This window comes from Choloepus didactylus, chromosome 1 (genome assembly GCF_015220235.1).
Source record: "Choloepus didactylus isolate mChoDid1 chromosome 1, mChoDid1.pri, whole genome shotgun sequence".
Taxonomy (NCBI): domain Eukaryota; kingdom Metazoa; phylum Chordata; class Mammalia; order Pilosa; family Megalonychidae; genus Choloepus; species Choloepus didactylus.
In genome coordinates this window covers 198,444,835-198,465,117 of record NC_051307.1, presented here as the reverse complement: position 1 = coordinate 198,465,117, position 20,283 = coordinate 198,444,835, and the positions used below count along the sequence as shown (strand labels likewise).

Here is a 20,283-nt window from a genome sequence, read left to right as displayed (position 1 = left end):
CTCTGTTCTTCTTGGAAACTGACCCACCAGCAGAGGGCTACAAATCTCCAGTTACAGGCTGGTCCCCTGTTTACTACTGTGGGGGCGGAGCCGAGGGATGATCAAATTGACTAACAGGGAAGGGGCCAGAGCCCTGTGGTGCTGGTGCTGGCTCCGGCAGCATCTGCATTGACTGAGCACCATCGCGTCTGTCGCTGCTCCATGCCACCTGCCCTGGCATGCACCTGCCCCGGCTGCCTCCTGCAGTCACGGGAGCACCCTCCCTCCAGCAAGCTTGACCCCCACGCCGAGCAGCCTGGAAGCTAGAGAATTACTACTGCAGAAGAAGCCCGCAACTGGTGACGGAGGGCGGGATGGGGATTTTGGACTAAATACCCTGAATCCCTCACCCCTGGTGCCCCCTGGTTGACGGAACTCTGTGGTGCCTCCCCGAGTTCTCAACAGGACTGAGCGCTGCTTGCCCACTGTTAAAGGACTTGAGAACATGGCTTTTTTGGCTCTTTCCCTTCCCTGTCTCACTTTCCGCTCTCCTGCAGTGTTTCCTGGGCTCACCTACAAATGCACTGCTTGCACCTGCTTCCTCGTCTCGGGGTTTGCTTCTGCAGGACCACAAACAAGACAGGCATGTTTAATGTCTCAAGCACTGAATTGCATTATTTCATTTAACCCCCTCTACTCTATAAAGTGCACACTATTAACCTCATTTTACAGGAGAGGAAAGAGACATTCCAGAGCTTAAATATCGTGTCCAAAATCAGCAAAAGGTAGACCCAGGGTTTGAACGCACTCTCTGATTGGAAGGCTCTCACTGCCTCTCTTCTCACCCGCCTCCTCTCTGTCTGTCACACAGGGGGTAAGCTCCTAGGCCCAGGGGTGTCTTCATCAATCGAGTTGACTTCTGCACCCCACTTCCCTCTGTGGGCAGGCTGCCAAAGACTGGAGACGCAACTCCAGAAGATTATAGAATGCTGAGTTGACGGGGACTCCAAAGCCCCCTTGTCTAAAGTCCTCATTTCCCAGCTGAGGAAAGTGGGCCTTGAAGGGACAAGTGACACTCTTGAAGCACATTCACATTTATGATTTCTGAAAAGGCCCTTTGCAGTAGGCCCATGAGGAGGGGTAGGAGAGTCCTCGTCTTACAGAACAGGAAATGGAAGGCAGGAGGGAGGGACACGAGCACAGCGACAGGGTAGGTGCTGGCAGCTGTGGGGCCTCACAGCAAGCATCATTTATCAGACAGTTTCCTTGTGCCAGGTGCTCTGTGACATTTTTCACGTGGCAGCTGACCTCCCACACCGTCCCACAAGCGTTAAGCTTGTTCTCATTGACAAAGGGGAGCGAAGACTTAGAAAGGCATAGTCATCTGCCCGTTTGTCACAAATGGGGGACTGGGATTTGAATTTGGCCCATGTGTAGCCTTTGCAAAAACAGGGTGGGGTGGGAGGATTGGAAAAGGAAAGCCAAAACGCAACCAGCAGACCTGCATTCACCCCAGGCTGGAGGCTCCCTGGAGTAAAACCACTTGTGGGATTTGTGGGGAGAAGGGACTGGGGAACAGAGAAGCGAGGGGCAGTGGTCGGTCAGAGGTAGAGGAGGTAGGGGGCACCAAAGAGAAGCTGACACTTCTCTCTTGTCTCACATCAGTCAGACCAGTTTTGAGGAACAGGACTCAGAGTTTCTGTTTATATCCCTCTCTCTGTCCCATTTGCAATCTTTAAAAAAAAAAGAGGGTGTATGTGTCCGCTGACCACAAGAACTCTATGCCCTGCCTCCTCGTGCTCCCCCCACCCCCAATCCCGGCCTTCCATTGCTCCATAGGTTCTGGGAACACTTTGTTTCCACCCATCTTGAGCCACCCAACTCCACCCAACTCCACCCCTATCAATTCTCTTAAGACAGAGCTCCTGGAGAGAAGAATCATAGCACAGTTGAGAGAGCAAAGAAAACCTTTGCAGTGAACTTGGCCTCCAAGCACTAGCCACTGGTGGGTGCTGTGGCCATCCATGGACACCTCATGATACAAAAAGAAGAACTTTGCCCCTCTCTTGTTATTCCGAGAGGCTGTGAAACCCAGAGTCCAATCTCCATCATCACACAGGAAGCCAAGTACTTCCTACTCGGCCAGGAACTTGAAACTTGAATTCATAAACAGTCTTTGAGAACCCGAAACGAAGACTTCATGGACAAAATCCCTTGGAACCAGAGTAAGTGGAATTGTTTGTTTCATCTTGTGAGTTACTATTTAGGGAAATCTTGTTTAAAGACATGCATGTACCTGGGCAGACTGTAGCCTTTCTCACGTTGTAAAATATCACTAGTTTACCTGTCTATCTCACCAAAGGTGGTGAGTTCTGAGGGCCAGGCAAGTGTCTAAGTAACACCTTGATGCATCTGCTGAGCTATCATTTCCATATAACAACACTGAGAACAGGTGGATTTTTAAGGCTGGGTGCTCAGATGTGAAATGTCTTTTTGTTTTTTTGTTTTTGCTACAATGGAAGCCTTCTTGGATGTTTGATTGCTTATGACTGATTAAAGAAAGTTAGCCCAGTATTAGGAGACAAGAGATGCTTTCTGTGGAAAGTGATGAAGAGGAATTTGCTTGACAAAGGTCCCTGTGGAAAGGAAAACCAAGCCTGGTATATGAAGAAGTTGTAGCAAGAGGGACATATTAATTGGGAAGAACTTTGCAATTGCAAGGGTGATTTGATACAGAAATGATTTCTTAGCAAGAGTAGAATCAAGGATTCTCAAAACCAGGAGTGCTGACTGCTATTGGAGGAGGTAGGACTTCACCCACCTGAAGACAGGGAGCTGGCTGGATGACCTCTTGGGAGCATCTGTTCTATTCTACTAACAGAGAGGCAGGTCAGAATTTTTCTGATTCTGATAACCAGGAGTTGTGGCAGGTAGGAAGGAAAATGAATGACAGATGAAGATAGAAGGGCATGGTGGCTACTGGGAGGTGCCTACTTCAACTCTTCCTCCATAGGAACCACTGACTACTGGGCAATGGCCTTTGGACCAGACTTTTGCAGCAGATTACAGCAGGGCTGGGAGATGGGATGGCAACATGGTCCTTTGTTTTATCCTCCAAGGCCCCATCCCAGGCCATCTCCCTTTAGGAGCCATATACCCTGGAGTTGTTGCATGAAACCTGACAAGTTGGGGGAAAAGCAAATAGGGTTGGGAGTTGGGGGATGAGGGGAGGCAGAAAGGAGGTGACTGTTTGAAATGTGGGCACTTGAGGGTGCTGACTCAACTTGCCTTCATCTTAGCCAAAAATCCCCAGACACTGGGCTCATGGGGTCAGTCTTGTCCCAGTCAGAGAGAATTTCAAAGTGCTGTTCACCCTGAAGGGGCCGTCACGTCCATCACTGTCAAGCAGAATTCACTTTACAGATTAGCAACAGAAAAGAGGCCTGGAAGGTGGGATTTGGGGAGCAGCAGACATCAGCCAGTACAGGATTAGAACTGAGGGTCCACTCAGTGCCGGAGGGCGGGGTGGGGTGGGGGGTGCAGTGTTTTTCTCATACATGACCTCACAGTAGCCCTGTGAGGGAAATATCACTCCCCCACATTACAGGTGAGGAACTGAGGCTCAGAGAGGCAAATTAACTTGTCCAAGTTTACCCATCTGGTGTTACACCAAAGCCCATGCTTCCTTTGAGGTGGGAGGTGGGGCAGTCTTCAGTAGGTGGATCAGAAAGGACTAAAAAATTTGCTAAAAAGTAGGGGCAGAGGGAAGTCCTTCAAAGACAAACTATCTTGTGGTTCTTTTCTGTTTTGTTTTTGTTTGTTTCAAGACAACCCTTGGTTAAAAATATCAAAGAGCTTATTCTAGCAGAGTCACAGCTTCCACCTGGTCACTGGGACACCATCTCATGACCCAAGTCTGTTCTGAGTTCTTCCTTCTCCGATACCCCAGCTTTCTCTTCTTCCCAGCCTGTGCTCCCCTCCGAATCCTCTGCATAGCTCTCACAGGGGTGCAGAGTTACCTGTAGACCTACCTGCCTACCTACTTGTGGGCCATGTGACATGGGCCAGGCTTAGTCCACTCTGGTGCCCTCAGCTGTAAAGAGATGGGGTTGGCCTATTAAGATTTCATGATGGCAGCACTATTGGCATTTGGGGTCGGATAATTTTTTCATTGCAGGAAATCCTCAGCCCTGCCCATCAAATGACAATAGCATCCCCCCAGCCCCATCTTGATGATAACCAAAACATAAATCAAAAAAAGAAAACAAAACTGCCCACACACTTGCAACCCCCAGCTGACAACATTTCTAGCCCCTAAAGCCACAAAGATGGGTTTATAAGTTTTTCACTCTCAGCCAGGACCATGTCCCTTCCCAGGGCACTCCTGTGCACTCTGTAGTGCAAAGTCATCACTCTGTGATTGGGGGTAGGAAAGGTAAGTGGTTTGGGGAATGGGCTTGAAAGTCAAACAACCTGGGTTTGAGCTCCAACTCTTGTTCTCAGCAGCTGTGTGTCTTGGTTGAGTTTCCTAACCATTCTGACCCTTTGTGTCATTGCCTCTGATTTAGGGAACACTGAAGGGTTGTTTAAGGCTTGGTCCAACTCCAGGGCATGTCAAAAAAACATTTGTCAGGTGGTTGAAGAAATTAACCATTGCCTTGTCTTTGTCGTCTGGAGTCCATAGTGTTTAACAGCAAAATAAATACAGAAACCATTTTCCTGAACCCACAGGAGAAGCCAGTATGGAAACATCGACTACCTCAGAGAACTATGATATGACCACAGAATATGACTATGGGGATGATACAACCCCGTGCCAGAAGATGGAGGTGAGAGCCTTTGGGGCCCACCTGCTGCCCCCTTTGTACTCCCTGGTGTTTATCATTGGCCTCGTTGGCAACATCCTGGTGGTCCTGATCCTCATGCAATACAAGAGGCTTAAAAGTATGACCAGCATCTACCTCCTCAACCTGGCCATTTCTGACCTGCTCTTCCTTTTCACACTGCCCTTCTGGATTGACTACAAGCTGAAGGACAACTGGATTTTTGGTGATGCCATGTGTAAGCTCCTCTCTGGGCTTTATTATATAGGTTTGTACAGTGAGATCTTCTTCATCATCCTGCTGACGATCGACAGGTACCTGGCCATCGTCCATGCGGTGTTCTCCCTGCGGGCCCGGACTGTCACCTTTGGTATCCTCACCAGCGTGGTCACCTGGGCCCTGGCCATCTTGGCTTCTACCCCGGGCTTGTACTTTTCCAAGGCCCAGTGGGAGTTCACTCATCACACCTGCAGTCTTCATTTCCCTCATGAAAACCTAAGGAAGTGGAAACAGTTCCAAGCTCTGAAACTGAATATCTTGGGGCTGGTTTTTCCTCTGTTGGTCATGATTGTTTGTTACACGGGAATTGTAAGGATTCTGCTCAAACGTCCAAATGAAAAGAAGCTCAAAGCCGTCCGTCTGATTTTTGTCATCATGGTCATCTTCTTTCTTTTTTGGACCCCCTATAATCTGACTATATTTGTTTCTGCTTTCCAAGACTACCTTTTCACCAATCAGTGTGAGCAGAGCAAACAGCTGGACCTGGCCATACAAGTGACGGAGGTGATCGCCTACACACACTGCTGCGTCAACCCCGTGATCTACGCCTTCGTTGGCGAGAGGTTCCGCAAGTACCTCCACCAGTTGTGCCACAGGCTCGTCGCTGTGCACCTGGCTAAACTGTTTCCCTTCCTCGCCACAGAGAGGTTGGAGAGGGTCAGCTCCATGTCTCCCTCCACAGGGGAGCAAGAACTCTCCGCTGGCTTCTGACTCAGCCCCCTGGAGGACAATTCAGGACCTGGAAGAGTGACCTGACAGCCACACCGGCCACGCGGGAGAGGAGGCAACTTCGCTCTCCCAGCCAGTGTCTGACTCCTGAAATGGAATCACAGCCCTTTGGGGGAGAGAGGGAGCTGCAAAGTGGTCTAGGCTAAATCACCTCTGATCTTTTCTATGAACTTCTCCCTGGTGGAAAGGAGATGAATGGGCAAAATGGAACATGCCAGAAGCCTGGGACAAAGGGTATGAGTGAAGGGCTTGGGCCCAAACAGGATTTCAGATTTGTGAAAGCCACTGCAGCATCCCCCACCCAGGCAACGCCCAGTGGACTTGGATGGCGTGATCTCCAGAGGGGCCTCCAGTCCGAGCCCCAGAGCCGATCAGTAGCCAGCATCGCCCCCCTCTCAACATCCCCCATCCTCCCGATCCCCACACCCCTGCCGGGTTTAGGCTCTCGGAAACCCTGGGGAATATAGATGATGGAAGAACTTGAGACCCAGTGGGAATTAGGATTGGGCAACTTCTGTTGGGAGTGGAACTAAGAAAACTCTTAGAGAGAATTGTCATGTTCTCTAAAATCAAACCATTCACGCAGTAGGCTAAGCACTGACCATACATATAACGTGTGCTTCTCAGAGCAGCCATGGAGGGGAGGCATTCGTCATTTCTGTTCACCGTTCCCTTCTTTCTGAGTATTTTTCGGGAGCTCCCTTCTCTGCAAGTTCAGTGATGTGGTGGTAAATTCTGATGGCTTTAGTGCAGAAATTAATAAAGGCAAATGGAGGTAGGGTTGATTTTCTTCCTTTTGGCCCCCGTACCCCAAGCTTTCTAGTTTTATAGACCAGAGTTCTGGCTCCCACCTTGGACCCATCAGCAGTAAATGGTCTGTTGTGAAGCTGACAGTGTCTGGGGCTGGGAGGGTAAAAATGTCTGCAAGGAAGACCCCTGCCCTTGCAGAAGGGTGGGGTGGAGGCTCTAGGGTACCCAAAATGTCCTTACAGACAACGTAACACTTCATCTCTCACCAAAGACCCCTATTTATCATGCCTTTGTTCCCGTTTCCCTCAAATGTATATTTCTTTTTTTAAAAATATCAGTGGTAATCATGAGTAATAAATGCTAGCATTGTTTCATAAACTTTAGTTTTAGTTGTACACAATTACAAAGTGCATGTATTGTTTCATTAAACTTTTGTTTCATTACATACATACAAATAAGTTGTATTTATCAACCAGAACACTGATATATGTTAGTAATTCAATAGTTGCTGCATTATGCTATATGGCTTGTCTTTTTTTTTTCCAACCATTTTATTCACACACCATACAATCCATCCGAAGTGTGCAATCAATGGCTCTTGGTATAATCACATAGTTATGCATTCACCACCAAGATCAATATGAGAACATTTTCATTTCTTCTGAAAAAAAAAAAAATCCCTTACCCCTTAAAGCCCCCTCTCATTGACATTTACTTTTCATATGGTATCAGTTACAATTAATAAAAGAATAATACAATGTATTGTTAACTATAGACCTTAGTTTGCATTAATTGTATATTTCCCTTATACCATCCTATTATTAACACCCTGTAGTAGTGATGTACATTTGTTCTAGTTCATCTAATAACTTTCTTTTATTTGTACAATTAACCACAGTCGTTGTCTACTATAGGTTTTGCTATGTTATACAGTCCCAGGTTTTATCCTCTAGCTTTTCTTCTAGTGACATACTCGACCTTAGCCTTCCGCTTTCAACCAAACTCACACTCAGCATTGCTAGTTACACTTATGATAGTGTGCTGCCATCACATAATAATTTGCTATCCATTTCCAAACATTTACAATCAACTTTATTAAACATTCTGTACTCCATAAGCATCATTTGCCCAATCTCTACCCTCTTTCTATCTCCTGATAACCTATGCTCTCAAATTACTCCCAGAGCTTTCTCATTATAATTAGTTCATATTAGTGAGACCATCAATATTTGTCCTTTTGTTTCTGGCTTGTTTCATTCAACATAGTATCCTCAAGGTTCAACCACATTGTTGCATGCATCATGGCTGCATTCCTTTTTTCAGCTGCATAATATTTCATTGTATGTTTATACCACAGTTTGTTTATCCACTCATCATTTGATGTACATTTGGGCTGTTTCCATCTACTGGCAATCATGAAAAATGCCAATATAAACATTGTCATGCAAATGTCTATTTGTGTCTGGCTTTCAATTCTTCTTAGTATATACCTAGTAGTGGGATTGCCAGATCATAGGGCAGTTCTATACCTAGCTTCCTGAGGAACCTCCAAACTTCATTCTAGAACAGACGCACCATTCTACACTTCCACCAAGAGTGAATAAGTGTTTTATTTCTCCACATCCTCTCCAGCACTTGTAGTTTTCTGTTTTGTTTTGTTTTGGTTTTTGATAATGCTCATTCTAGTAGGTGTGAAATTGTATCTCATTGTGGTTTTGATTTGCATTTCCCTAATAGCTAGTGAAGTTAAGCATCTTTTCATATTCTTTTTAGTCACTTGTATTTCCTCTTTGGAAAGTTGTCTATCCATGTCTTTTGCCCATTTTTTATTTGCATTGTCGTCTTTTTCTTGTCAAGTTGTAGTATTTCTTTATATATTCTACACATTGAGTAGGCTGCCTTTTTACTCTCTGACAAAGTCCTTTGATGTACAAAAGTATTCAATTTTGAGGAGATCCCATTTATCTATTTCTTCTTTCATTGCTTGTACTTTAGGTGTAAGATCTAAGATACCACCTCTTAAATGCATATTCCTTGAAAATTCTTTTCACTATTAGTGAAAACTGTTTATAAGAAATATTAAAAACCCAAAAGGAAAAATACAAACAGCAAAATTACCCACAATCCCACTACCCCTAAACAACCACTATACATTTTGGATGAATTTTCTTTAGCTTTTTACCTCATGCATATTTCGTGCTTATGATTATAACAAAGATGAACTCTAGTTGTACTCACTGTTCTTTTATTGCTGTTTTAAATTAACAATATGCTGTGATCACTTTCCCAGACTAATAAATCTATGAAAAGCATTGTTTTTTGGAGCTGGCACTGAATTCTATGCCAAGGATGCACCCTAATTTATGCCACCCACTTCCCCATTATTGCTTGCACAAAGCAATTCAATGCAGAAATGGTGACTGATGGTCTGCCCCCTTCAAACAAGCTCCCTGAGCCCTGGCAGAAGCAGCTGTGAGAGGCTGGTTCTTACAGAGCCCTCAGCTCAGTAGGCAGACAGGTGCACAGATGCCAACAGAGCCCAGGATGGGATGGGTGCAGGCTGCTGCAGAGCTCATGGTGCCAGGGCAGTGGGGGAAGGAAGGGATCTGTCAATCAGAAGGCGCCCTCAGCCCATGGGTGCCCCACCCTATGGCACAGTGACACCACTGGGCTACCTCTTTCCTTTTTTGGACACTTGAGCTGTGCTCTTACCAAGCCTCCCTCTCCTTCAGAAGGCCTGTGCAAGTGGGAGTCGGGTCCTGTGTTCACATCATCTTTGTGAAAAGAAGTTAGTGTCATAAAGATCTGGAAAACTTTTACCTGGGGAGGAAGAAGTCACATTGCACTGGGGTTATGCTTCCACACGGAAAATGAAGACACAGACAGGCTTTTGGAGTGGAGGTGGATGTCACCTCTTCATTTATAGACCTCACAGCCCTGGGATGTGGAGAGCAAGAGGCTCAATTGGATTACGAAACATTTGCCCACTAATTCGGGAAAACAAGGAATATAAAACTGCATCAAAAAACAACCTGTGATTTACAGGAAGCAAGTTTCGTAGTGAGGAATGTTTCACAACATCCCATAGTTATATTTTTTAAAATAATAATTATCATTCTGTTGTTCCTTATTAAAGACAATACATGTTCATTGTAGGAAACTGGAAACAGTGAAAAGGCACAAATTAAAAAAAGGAAGCCTCACTACTCCCCCAAATGGAAGTTATCTCACTACCCAAATAGAATTTCTTTTAGCATGTTAAGATTTTAATGCACTTCTTTTCCAGTATTGCTTCCTAAATGCACCTGTATTAGTCACAGTTCTCCAGGGAAATAGAACAGACAGGAAATAAATGAGTGTGTTTGCATATGAAAATATTATGAGATTTATTATAGGAATTAGCTCATGTGACTCTGGGATTGGCAAGTCTGATTTCTGTAGGGCAGGCCACAAGTTGGGAACGTCAATGATGGTCTTCAGTGAATTCCCCAGGAGAAGCTGGCTGGCTGAAGTAGAGATGGAAACTTTACCTTCTGACTGCTGAAATCATCAGTTCTCTCTTTAAGGCCTCTAAATGATTGGATGAGATTTCTCTCATTGCCAAAAGCAGTCTCCTTTGTTGATTGTAGATGTAATCAGCCGTGGCTGTAATCAACTAACTAATGATTTAAATCCACATAAGGTCTTCATAGTAACAATCAGACCAGTGCTTGCTTGACCAAACAATTGGACAATATGACCTAGTCAAGATGACACAGGAACTTAACCATCACAGCACCCGTACATATAATCACACATTATTTTTTGCATAATCTTCATATAAATTTTGACGGGTCACAAGTACTTAGTAAACCCTGGTTAGATGAATAACTCTCGGAGCCTCCGATTTCTTTATCTATTAAGTGAGAATAAGACTAGTGTCTACCTCGTGGGGCTGTCTTGAGGATTAAATAAAATAAAGCAAGTAACATAGGGGGATCTTTCTCCAGCTTTATTCAAGAAGCTGTCTGAAGTCTTCTCCCTGCTGGTGCCCTTCCTTCCTCACCTAAGATATGTCCAGCTCTTCCTGGCGGGTGCCCTCTCCTCACCTCCCACTCCCAGGTGCTGTGTTCATGGGACTCACACCCCATGCTCTCGGATGCCAACCTTTCAGAACAGAACAGCACACCAGCACAGAGAGCTCTCACACCTCCATCCAGACTCCCCGCTTATCAACATGCTCCATTTGCCCAACCCATTCTTCTTCCTTCCTTCTCTCTCCAGATACAGACGGTTAGAGATAGAGACGGAGATACTCTTTTTCCCTCTTTTGCAATTTCAGAGCACATTGCAAATATGATGCCTCTTCACACTTCCATGCTTCAAGAGGAAGCCCTCCCATTGACCACAACAAAACCATCAAAATCAGGAAACAAACCCTGATGCAATGTCATCATCTCTCCACAGTCCTCTTTCCAATGTTGCCCGTCTTGCTAATACTGTCTTTCGTAGTCGTAGGGTCCAGAATCACTTGTTTTATTTAGCTGTCCTGCCTCTCTAGTCTCCTTCAATCTGGAACAGTTCCTCAGGCTCTCCTGGTCTTTTGTGACCTCAACATTTTTGCAGACCACAGGTAAATGAAAGCTGATCCCTCGGTGTGGGTTTACCTGATGTTTACTGATGACTAGATACAGGTCAGGCCACTATGGCAGGAATCTCACAGAAGCGATGCTGTATTCCCAGTGCCTCATAGCAGGAGGCATATGTCAAGCTGCTCCCATGACTGGAGACGTTAACCATTATCACTTGCTTAAGAAAGTGTCTACCAGGTTTCTCCACTGTAAAGTATTAATGAACAAGTGATTATTATGAGTTGACATTCTACTGTAGAGGCTTCTTTTCTCCCACACTCTATTCATTCATTCATTCACTCATTTATATCAGTATGACCTCATGGATTCCTTTGCTATTCCATGGGATATAATCTAATGATACACTGTGGTTTTGTTTTTGTTTTTTTTTAATGTACAAATAATCCAGAGTTGTCCAGTGGGAACCCCTTCAAGCTGGCTTTTTTGTCCTTTGGCTTTGTCCCCTCATCATTTTTTGAGTACTTCCTTTCTTTTTGGCACAAGAGCTTCCAGGCTCATCTTGTATTTTCCCTGCCCCAGCCATGGACAGTTTTCCAAGTAGTCTGGTTCCTTGTAGCAGAGACTAACATTTAAAAACCAAGATCTGGGTACTAGGTGTGCTTATTGCTAGTGGGGTGTTATTGTTTCTGGGCCTTGTCAGTGGGCAGAGCTAGGAAAACTATCTGTGAATGTATAAACATGGACACATGGACGCAGAACAAACATATACATCTCTATGTCTATCTATCCATATGTCTATCTATCTAATCTATCATCCATCTATTCTCTATCTACATTGAGAACCATAAATTCACACCACTCACACCAGTACCTCCAATGCCAATCTTACATAACATTGTACTTTCTAGTCTTCCCCTTTTCACATTTGAAACTGCTTCCTCATTTAACGAGACTCCTAACTCCCATTGCTGTCAGTGTATTTTCTTTTTTGCCTAATCCCTCAGTGAGTGATGATTCTTCTGGACATGGCAGCCTAGTGCCCGCTGTTGCCAGTGGAGTGAGAGCCTGCCCATCAGTCAAGTGCCCGGCAGCCCTTGAGCCCACTCTCCACATAAGCTTATCACCAGGGGGATGGAGACGGAGAGACCACCTTTCTTTAATTTTTATCTTTCTTTAAAAAAATCCACATAGCCCTGACCCTCCCTTTTCCCGCATCATAAGCACACTTTTATTGATGAATTCGTTGATTTTTCTTTATTGATTTCTGCTCTTATATTTATCATTTCTTTTCTTCTGCTTACTTTGGTGTTTATTTCCTTTTTTCCCCCTAGTTTATTAAGGTGGAAGCTGTGGTCATTGGATTTAAGAAGTTTCTTCTTTTCTAATATAGCCACCCAGTGCTATAAATTTTCTAGAACAAAGTTCTAGAGAAGAAAAAAAGAGATAGTCTTTTATATTCTCCCAAGTATTTATCTGGTGTCATTTTGCTTCAGCCTGAAAAACTCATTTTAGCACCTCTTCAGTATATATCTATTGGAAAAGAATTCTGGCAGCTTTCAATTTTTTGAAAATGTATTTATTTCACCCTCATAATTGAAGAATATTTTTTCCAGATGTAGCATTCTGCATTGACAGTATTTTCTTTCATCATTCTAAAGTTGCTATTCCACTGCCTTCTAGACGCCATTGTTCCTGATGAGAAGTTAGCTGTTATTTGTATCATTGTTAGCCCCTAGGAAATGCATCATTTTTTACTCTGGTTGCTTTTAACATTAATTTATCCTTGATTTTTAGCAGTCTGGTTATGTTATACTTAGAAATGGTTTTATTTATGTTTACCTGCTTCTTTTGTAAATTACCTTTTCATATCTTTCACCAGTCTTTATTGGGTTTGGCGCTATTTCTTTCTGATTTGCAAGAGGTTTTGGTTATTCTGGACTTTCATTCCTTAAATGCTATAGACTTTGTAAATGACTTCTAACATTCTCTCACCTGTATATTAACTTTGTGCATGGCACCCTGTTTTGAATAGAAGTCCTTAATTTTGCTGTAATTAAATTCATCAAATTTTGTCTTTTGGTTTATGCCATTTAAACGTAGATTAAGGGCTCCTTCTTTGCCCTTAAGTGCAAATTTTCCTATATTTTCTTCTGCTAACACAATAGTATTGTCTTTTTTATTGAAATATTTAATCTGTTGTGCAACATGCTAAGTTACTTAATTTCTCAGAGCCTCCTCATCTCCTTCTTTGAAATGGAGATAACGATAGCACCTACCTAATGGGGTTGTCAGGAGGATAAAATGAGTTAATACATGAACAGTTCTTAGAGTTCTCAGCACATAGTTGTCACCATATAAAGGATTACTATTGTTAATTAAAATAAATTTGCTTAAGTAAATACTACATTGGTGTGAAGATAACAGCAAAAATTTAAAAGGCAATTCCTCTAGTTAAATCTTGGGAAACACGGACCAGACTGAATACATTTTGATTTTTCCACAGTTAGAGGACTTGATGTTGGTGGGGTAATAAGAAACCCTGATGTTGGCTGACTTTACATTTCCTTCCCTGATCCACTCTTTCCTTCTCTTAACCAGCCGTTTAAAATGATTCACCAACCCACTGTGTAATTAACATCTTTTACCATGAAATTCTTTGGATGAAATTTAAAAAAAAAAGAAAATTGATTTTACTTCCATAGACGTTGCTGTTTATCTCTGACACAGCTCAGTGCAATCAGATCTCCATGCTGAAGAAGAATTTTGGCACGGTGGGGTTAGCTTGCTTTGAAGTTACATAACATTTGTATCTGATCCTTTCATTTCCTTTTCTCAGTTTCTACGACAGGAAATGAGGAACAGTGAAAAGACTGAAACTTAGATGCCAGGAAAGGAACAAGGGCTGTGATAATCTAAGGAGAGTCAGTAGGGCTCTGCTCCATCCCCACGCCTGGGTGCTGTGCCTTTGGGTACTCACTGTGCTGCCGTCTCCCTGCCGTGCTCCGTGGGAAGCCCTGGCCCCCTCTACTTTCTTAACTAGGGCTCCCTCCAACTTTAGCCTCACACACGCCCTGCCCTGCCTTATCCCCCTGGAAGCCAAACACTGGAAGGGGAAAACGAGGGTTCAACAATAAATTTTATTTATCCATTTATTTGTGTATTCATTCATCCAAATGTCACTCCTCTGCCCACTCATTCATCCATCCCTTCATTCAGTACAAGCCCCTTGAGCTAACACCAGGAGGACAAGGACTCCCAAGGAGAATGGCTTGCTGCCCACACTTGCACTGAAGTTTTCCACTCACTGTGGTGGGACAGGAGCCACATGCTGGTGAGTTCATCCAGGGGAACTGGGCCAGATGAAGCGATGGTTGACCAGAGCTTTGAAAGAGCAGGACCAAATTTTCTTTGTAGCTTTCATTCAACTCCAAAAGCATTTGGTCATGGCTCTTTTTTTTTTTAACAAACCTAAAATTCATTTCAAGAAATAATGAGATGAAGCATTCTAAACAAATTTCAAAAAAGAAAAGTGTTGTAATAGGGGAGAGATTTGCCTGCTTATTTATTAGCATGCATTATAAAGCATGAAGTATAACTATGCTTCTATAAAAATATTATAAATAACAAACTAAAGAGATTATTTAAGACAAAGATGTCAAAGTGTCAACTCCACTAATATATAAGGCCATCTTACAAAGCAATAAGAAAATCATTAATGTAGCCAATAATTTTTAAAAAATGAACAAAGATATAAACAGATAGGTCATAGAAGAAATGAAACAGCAGTTAATATAAAAATACTAATCTCACTTGTAATAAAAAGACAATGATATCCTCCTTTGGCCTATTAAAAATGGTGAAGAGATTCTATTTTATTTTACTTTATCTTATTTTATTTTAAACAAAAATACCTGAGGTAGGTAAAGATGTAGCAAAACTGTCATTGCCATATATTCTTGATGGGAATATAAGTTAATGCAACATTTCTGGAGAGTAATTTGATAATAGATATAAAAATCTTTAAAAGGAGTTCAGTTGGTTTTATTGCTCCTGGGCATCCATTTTAAGAAAATATTCACAGGAAATAGTAACTGGAGAAGGGCTAAATAAATATTGGTAAATATGGAATATGGTACAGATATGAAATGAAAGAGCTTTTATTGATGTGGGAATATGCTCATAATATTAATGTTAAATAGAAAGAAAACTCTTCTGATGCATATTCCAGGAAGGAAATATATCCAAATTTAACAGCCCTGATCACTGGCCGATGGGATATGGGTGCAGGTGCATCATTCGGGGCCACGATGAACTTGCAGAGGTGCTGTGGGATATTTCACATTTCCAGGGGAAATACACTGACACCTGACTTCTCTCAGACACCGTAGGGACTACAAGTTTGAAGCAGTTCACAGTTTCATCATTAGATTATGGCACGTTACTTTCAAAGTTGTCTCATCTTTGTGAAGCTGGGTTTTCAGTGGTTGCTGTAAGGAATGACAGCATGGGAGAGAGAAGAAGGTGGCAGCTCCGACCTGCTTTTAAGGTTTAAGAAGTTGGATCATGCCAACAGGCGTATTTGCCAATTGCCTCCGATTATTTAAGAATAAAATCAAAGGCTATTTTTTTCTTTCAATCTGTGTCTATTTTCCCTTCAAACACCTATTAAATTGTTGGAACAAAAATACTTGTCTGTATCTAACCACTTAATAGGCAGAGCTGTTTGGTATTCTTTTTGGCCTGAGACACCGATAAAAAAGTTCTGATACGTTAAGGGCACCACAAACTTAGGAAGTTTAGGAACCTCTGGAACAGGGATTTACTTAGCAATCAGACTATGAAACTGTGGGAGGCTGTGGAGGAGTCTGTGCAGCCTGTTGCTTCTGCATTACTGCTGTGCATGGAGTCTCTACATGTCAACCCCACTAGCAGTCAGAAAGGAAAACCACAGAGGATGAGAGCAAGAACAAGGTGGAACCTGTAAGGACACACCAGAACCCACATGGACAACTGGAATCCATGAGAACAAGCCAGAGCCTTCCTTTGCCTCTCATGCAGCCAACCATAATGCCACAAGTGACCTGCAGGGGAGGCTACACCGTTGGCCAGGGAGATGCCCGTGTCCCTGGTCCAAGACTTGCAGGAGCAGGAGGAGGGGAGCAACGGGAGCTGAAGTCACAGCACGTCCAGGTACCATCCTGCACCATCGAGGTGAGCCAGCAGTGGACAGAAGCCTGCGTAAGCCACCGCAGAGCCTGCTTCCACCTTCAGAGCAGATCACTTTAGCCTCACTCTCCTTCCACTTCTCATTCTAACCATCTCTCATGGCCTCACTAACCTGCAACCTTACAGGGAAGGAATTCTAAGAAATGAAGTTTCAGCTTAGCTAGGTTGACACTATATATAGCCACCACAATAGGGTGATGTTTATTTTCTTTTGTCCACTCTTTCAGTAATATCTGATTTTTTAAATGAGCACATAATGAGAAAAAATATTATTTGTGAGAAAAAAGGAAGGAAGGAAGGAGGGAGGGAGGGAAGGAAGGAAGAGGGAGGGAGAGAGGGAGGGAGGGAGAGAGAAAGTGGAAAGGAAAGAGGGAAGGGTGGGGAGAGGGGAAAACTTGGAGAGGGACAGAGAGACAGAGAAAAGAAAAAGCTGACAGGTGTTTCCAGAAGAACAAAGTGGATGAGCATTCCAGGAGGATGTGGTGTGAATAAAGACCCAGAAACATAACATCCACTGGGAGCCCCAAGAATTTTGGTCTGAGTTTCACAGTGTGCAAGGGGGGCTGAGGGGGTGAGCAGGGGTAGTAGGGGGGCAGGGGCTGGGAGTGATGAGCTGGGAGATAGGGCTAGAGCAGGAAGCCACTATAATATACTGAGATTGAGTTTCCTTTTCAGGGGTGACCACGTGGGTACCCTTGGAGCAGAGGCCTTAAAAGATGGGTATTTATGTGCCAGGAGACCTGGGTAGGTATCTTAACACCTCTCTGAGTCCTACTTTTTCATATGAATGGAAGAGAGTATTTTTAAAGAGTGGTAGTTATAAAGACTTGGAATAAACAGCTTCTCAGTTACTGATAGTTGCACAAACCCTCTTGTCCCCAGACTGCTCGGTGCCCACTTTCTCCTGGACCTCACACTGCTCACTCTTCCCCTGTATCCCCAGGTCTCTGCCTCTTCCCTCCTAGTAATGATGTGGATAAAACTATGTGGATGGCCACAGAGCTACAAAGAGGCACTGAATAGCTGTTTATTACAAGTATCTGCCCCAGGTGGTCCCCTAATTTTATCTGCACTTCTTACAGGGTTTCCTCGAAAGGAAGGCTGGGTGCCTTTTCTTTGAAAAGTGTCACTCTCCAGTGATTTCCTTGCATTCCTTTGATGTCCGAGATGCAACCAGGAAGTTGACACATTGTGGCTTCACTCCAGTCCCTCTCAAGACAACCATTTCCCCTTCGGCAAGGAGACTCAGCCTTTGCTTCATTCAGCACTTGCTTCCTAAAAGGGAGAAAAAAAGGGAAGTTTCCTCCATTATTTAAATTTTGAAGTTGTCTGAAAAATTGTAGAAGCTCAAGCAGCTTGTACTTTTCCTGTTTAGCTAAAAACCTGATTTTCTTTGTCGTCACCAGAAAACAAGACTGGGAGTTGTCTGGAAAGTAAGCATGATCGACACTGCGGAATGTGATCACAGAAGCATGCAAGGATATTGCCCACATCTGTGTTCCAAATGAAGGGGCTAAGAAACTCCCTGGAGGCCCAGCATTCATTTATAGTAGTGAATAAAACAGACTGCTTCCTGCCTCGATGCACCTTTTGTATGTTGATGGTAGAAGGAAACGAGAAGCAAAAAAAAAAAAAGGAGATTGGTTATACAGCTTTAGTAAAGTGCTGGAGCTAGTTTGCAGCAATTCAACAAGAACCAACTATGCACTAGCTTCCCAAATCCATAGGTGACTGTCATATTGGAACCTGAAATTGGCCGTGGTAGGAGTATTTACACCAGAGAAATTGGTGAATGCTACAGATCAAAAAAGGACTTTCCCCTTTTTTGACAGCCAGTTGTTAAACACTTACCAACACCCTAATGTTTACATTATGTTCATAAAATGGAATAATGTTATTAACAGTAGTAAAATTAAAGAAAAAATGCTGCCTGTCATGGAAAGTTGTCCACAATATTTTGCTAAGTAAAAAAATAGTTGTATATATACTGTATATTATTAGATGAATTTAGAGTCTCACCTCAAACCTACACAAAAATTAACTCAAAATGAATCATAGACTTAAAAGTAAGAACTAAAACACTTAAAATTTTGTAAGAAACCCAGGAGAAAATCTTCAAGACCTTAGACTAGGCAAAGATTTCTTTACTATGACACCAAAAGCATGATACATAAATGAAAAAAAAAAAAAAGAAAGGATAACCTGGATCTCATCAAAATTCAAAACTCTTACACTTCAAAAAGACACCATTAAGAAAAGGAAAAGACAGCAAACAGAGTGGGAGAAATTATTTGCAAAGCACTTAAGCTGATAAAAGACTTGTATCCAGATTTTACAAATAATTCATACAACTCAATAAGAAAATAAACAACCCAATCAGAAAAAAAAAAAAAAAAACACAAAAGATATGAATAGACATTTCACCAAAGATACAGCAATGGTAACAAACATATGCAATCATGCTCAGCATCATGCTTAACAGTCATTAAGGAAATACAAATTAAAACCACAATGAGATGCCATTTCAAATCTACTAAAATGACTAAAATAAAATAGACATACAGTAACAAATGTTGGCAAGACTGTAGAGAAAAGGAAACCTCAGACACTTCTAAAGTGGGGCAGCTGTTTTAGAACACAGTTTGGCAGTTCCTCAAAATGTTAAATGTAGAGTTACCATTTGACCCAGCAATCTGCTGTTACCCAAGAGAAATGAAAATATATGTCCATACAGAGACTTGCATGTGAATGTTCATAACAGCATGATTCATAAAAGCCAAAAACTGAAACAATTCAAATGTCCGTCAACTGATGAATACATAGACAAAAGGTAAAATGCAATTCTATTGACAATAAACAGGAACTAACTCCTGATACATGCTACACGTGCTCAAAAACTTGATGCTAAGTGAAAGAAGTCAGACAAAAAAGAGCATATATTGTATGATTCTGTTTTTATGAAATGTCCAGAAAAGACATCTTTATAGAGATAGAAAGGAGATCTGTTTACCTGGTGTTGGGAGTGGGAACAGGGAATAACTGAAAATGGGCATGAGGGATCCTATGGGGGAGATGAAAAACAGATATATGGTATATGGTGATGGTTGCAACACTCAGTAAAGTTATTAAAGATCACTAAATCACGCACTTGCAATGAGTGAATTTTACACCTTCTCACTGAAGGGAATTTGGAACTCATAGGGAAAAAAGTGACCTAAGAAGGAAAGGGTCCTATTTCTTCTGGTGTCTATTGTTTCAATTGTTTGTAATAATTATACTGTATATGTGATTGATATATTTTGTTTTTTTTCCCCCATTACCCTTCTCCATGCCATAAAAAGTCTTCATGAATAGTAGTATTCTTACCGATTGTGTGGCATCCCATTGTCTGAATGCAGCATAGTGTACTTAGCCTTGCCCTTGTTGTTGGCATTTGGGTAGTTCCCTTTTTTGAATAAAACTACAATGAGAATCTTTTGACCTATGTTTCATCTCCATTTTGGACTGAGTTTCTAGTTTATGTAGTATAAAAAAGGCCCTGGAAGAGCTATTTTGGAAAACAGGTGAGCAGTTTCTTAAAAAGTTAAACGTGCACCAACCATATGCTCCAGATGTTTCATTCCTAGAGAAACAATGACATAGGTGCACACAGGGACTTGTACATGAACATTGGTTTATAGCAGCTTTATTTGTAAGAGCCAAAAACATGCAAATATCCATTAACAGGTGAATGGATAAACAAATATGGCATATCCATAGGAGATACTACCCATCAATAAAAAGAAATGAATTCACAAAGATGATAGACACAATGTGAATGAATCCCAAAATTATGCTTTGTGAAAGAAGCAACAGAAAGAGTACATATTGTATGATTCCATTTGTATAACATTCTAGGACATGAAAGCAAATCTATAATGACTGAA

The 20,283-nt window shown here is 42.5% G+C and overlaps 1 protein-coding gene across 3 annotated transcripts; it reads left to right on the top strand.

Annotated features, from left to right (window-relative positions):
* The first annotated feature begins 1,933 nt into the window (after nucleotides 1–1,933).
* CCR1 (C-C motif chemokine receptor 1) lies at nucleotides 1,934–18,497 on the top strand. Of its 3 annotated transcripts, XR_005218756.1 has the most exons (5): nucleotides 1,934–2,204; nucleotides 14,348–14,462; nucleotides 16,190–16,342; nucleotides 17,033–17,101; nucleotides 17,440–18,497. XR_005218756.1 is itself a non-coding variant. In XM_037849206.1 (2 exons), the coding sequence occupies exons 1-2, from the start codon at nucleotides 2,180–2,182 to the stop codon at nucleotides 5,790–5,792; spliced, it is 1,107 nt and encodes a 368-aa protein (XP_037705134.1). In that variant the 5' UTR covers nucleotides 1,934–2,179; the 3' UTR covers nucleotides 5,793–7,005. The 3 variants fall into 3 exon arrangements, 1 of the variants encoding a protein (XP_037705134.1); XR_005218757.1 differs by lacking the exon at nucleotides 14,348–14,462; XM_037849206.1 differs by lacking the exons at nucleotides 14,348–14,462; nucleotides 16,190–16,342; nucleotides 17,033–17,101; nucleotides 17,440–18,497 and adding an exon at nucleotides 4,711–7,005.
* The last annotated feature ends 1,786 nt before the right edge of the window (nucleotides 18,498–20,283 follow it).